This window comes from Didymella exigua (genome assembly GCF_010094145.1).
Source record: "Didymella exigua CBS 183.55 unplaced genomic scaffold M421scaffold_9, whole genome shotgun sequence".
Lineage (NCBI taxonomy): Eukaryota > Fungi > Ascomycota > Dothideomycetes > Pleosporales > Didymellaceae > Didymella > Didymella exigua.
The window spans coordinates 1007531-1009914 of record NW_022984783.1 but is presented as its reverse complement, the minus strand read 5'-3'; the positions used below and the strand labels follow the sequence as shown (position 1 = coordinate 1009914).

Genomic DNA, 2384 nt, shown 5'->3' with positions numbered 1-2384 from the left:
TCTAAATAGGAAGCGTATAGCCTAATAGAGGTAAGGTAGGGTTTTGTAATATAATAGACAAGTTATTATATTAGATACTAGGTAGAGATTCCTAGGCTAGGTACAGAGCGAACAGAGGGGGGAGAGCTAGAGGTATTTATGCTTCCTCTCCTCTGTCTGTATTTCTAAGCAGAACGTTCTAGACTCCTCTAGGTAGGTCTACTTTATCTATGCTTAGTATTGCTGCATATGCAAGCAAGATTACGTAGGTGCATGCGTAATCGTATACGTCAGCATCTTACAGGGTAGGCTACTCTATTTGTAAGCAGAGGGTCTAGAACATTTCTAGTTACTAAAAATAGAGAACAGCATATCTTAAGAACAAGAGGAGATACAGGCTTCGTAAGCACACCATTCTAATCCTCTCTTCTTGGAGATTACAATAGCAATGCTTAGGTAAGCATAGCGCTATACCTAAGAGGGAAATACGCTAGATAAAGATTATAAGAACAAAGTCTTATAACTTTACATTAGGTAAGGTAAGGTAGGGTAACATATACGTAATAAAGATGTAATAATAACGTACTTCACAAGCGAGCCGGTCACCCAAGCGAGCTGGTCACTTTTGCCAAGACCACGCCAAACTTCACTCTACCTTTGATGTCTTAACGCAACAACACAAAAAAGCCTCTAAATAAGGCTAATATATAGCTTGCCTTACAGGCTATCTAAAAAGACGCGACACTCTCCTAGCAACGCGCTGCTGCAATCTACAATGTGTCTTAAAGCACCCTTAGTAACTTACTTACTAGAACTACTTTACAACGTAATTGCAAGCCTAACATAATTTATAAAGAAAGTAGGGGAAGGACTAGACTACTTTCTTCCTAGTCTAGAAGGACCTAGACAAATCTAGACTAGCTTTGTCTAAATAAAAAGTGTATAGCCTAATAGAGGTAAGGTAGGGTTATGTAATATAATAGATAAGTTATTATATTAGATACTAGGTAGAAATTCCTAGGCTAGGTATAGAGCAAACAGAGGGGGAAGAGGCTAAGGTATTTATGCTTCCTCTCCTCTGTCTGTATTTCTAAGCAGAACGTTCTAGACTCTTCTAGGTAGATCTACTTAGTAATCTATGCTTAGTATTGCTACATATGCAAGCAAGATTACGTAGGTGCATACGTAATTATATACATTAGCATATACAAAGTAGGCTACTCTATTTGTAAGCAGAGGATCTACAACATTTCTAGTTACTAAAAATAGAGAAAAACATATCTTAAGAAGGAGAGGAGATACAGGCTTTGTAAGCACACCATTCTAATCCTCTCTTTTAGGAGATTATGATGACAAAGCTTTGGGAAGCATAGCGCTACATTTAAGAAGGAAATACGCTAGAGAAAGATTATAAGAACAAAGTCTTATAACATAACAGCTATTGCTAATAGAACTGCTAGAATAACTGTCACGGAGCCTGTGGGACTATACTCAGGTGATCGAAAGTATTTGATCAGTGGCTATCTATCCTATCACGAAAGTAAGGTTTATATACATAGGAAATATGTGTGGATCACATGATCCGAGATAAGCGAGCAGTTGGCCGATTATCCGGTAGCTCGTCAACGAAGAACGGATGAAACGAGCTTCTGGTTTAGACCCAGAGGTGCTCGTCCCGGTTTATCCGGGCCGGCAAGCTCCACACCCTCAATTGAGGTGCTCGATTGTGTGACAATAACTTACTATCCTAGTTAACCTTGCTAATCAACCCCTATCCACAACTTAGGACAGGAGGTTCTAGTTTTCTAAATTAGAATTGTTCAAGTCTAGGGATTCCTCTACACTGCTCGTCGTGGCAGCTGCGCTAACCTGTACAGTGTAACAACGCGCTACGAACAGTAACCCGATACCACTAGGATACGGTTCCAACAACTCATGACCATGGCCCTTGTTGCATGGCATAAGCTCGCACTAAACTGCCACTAAACCCTTATATATAAGGAGCAAGGAACTATAGCATTGTAGAGTGGTTTTTCTATATCCTTTTGTACAAGACTTATAACGTAGATTATCACCAAGCTAGCCATATCACTGAACTGGCCATTTTCTCTTAGCACAACTAACACAAGTTACTACAACTATAACTACTTGCTATTAAAAAGTAACCTAGCATACTATGTGCTTGCATTAGATTTAGAAGATATTTCTACACCCTCCTAGTATATTTTTGTGTTGTGTCTAGTCTTGCTGCAGTTTCTACAGCGCTAAACAGTTAACTAAGCTCCTAGTTAACTACGTCTACCCTAAGTCTTCTTAGATGGCTGAGCTGCTACACACGCCTCAGTAGCTACCTGCGATGCTGCTAGGCTATACTTAAGTGTGCCACTATGCTGAATCTGCTTTCT

At 39.6% G+C, this 2384-nt stretch overlaps 1 protein-coding gene across 1 annotated transcript; it reads right to left on the bottom strand.

Annotated features, from left to right (window-relative positions):
- Nucleotides 1-1774: 1774 nt before the first annotated feature.
- Nucleotides 1775-2058, bottom strand: M421DRAFT_419288 (uncharacterized protein; the record flags this gene model as incomplete). The annotated part of the gene is made up of 1 exon (XM_033592063.1): nucleotides 1775-2058. Exon 1 carries the CDS (start codon nucleotides 1939-1941, stop codon nucleotides 1777-1779), a length of 165 nt encoding a protein of 54 aa, XP_033450475.1. The 5' UTR covers nucleotides 1942-2058.
- Between the last annotated feature and the right edge of the window lie 326 nt (nucleotides 2059-2384).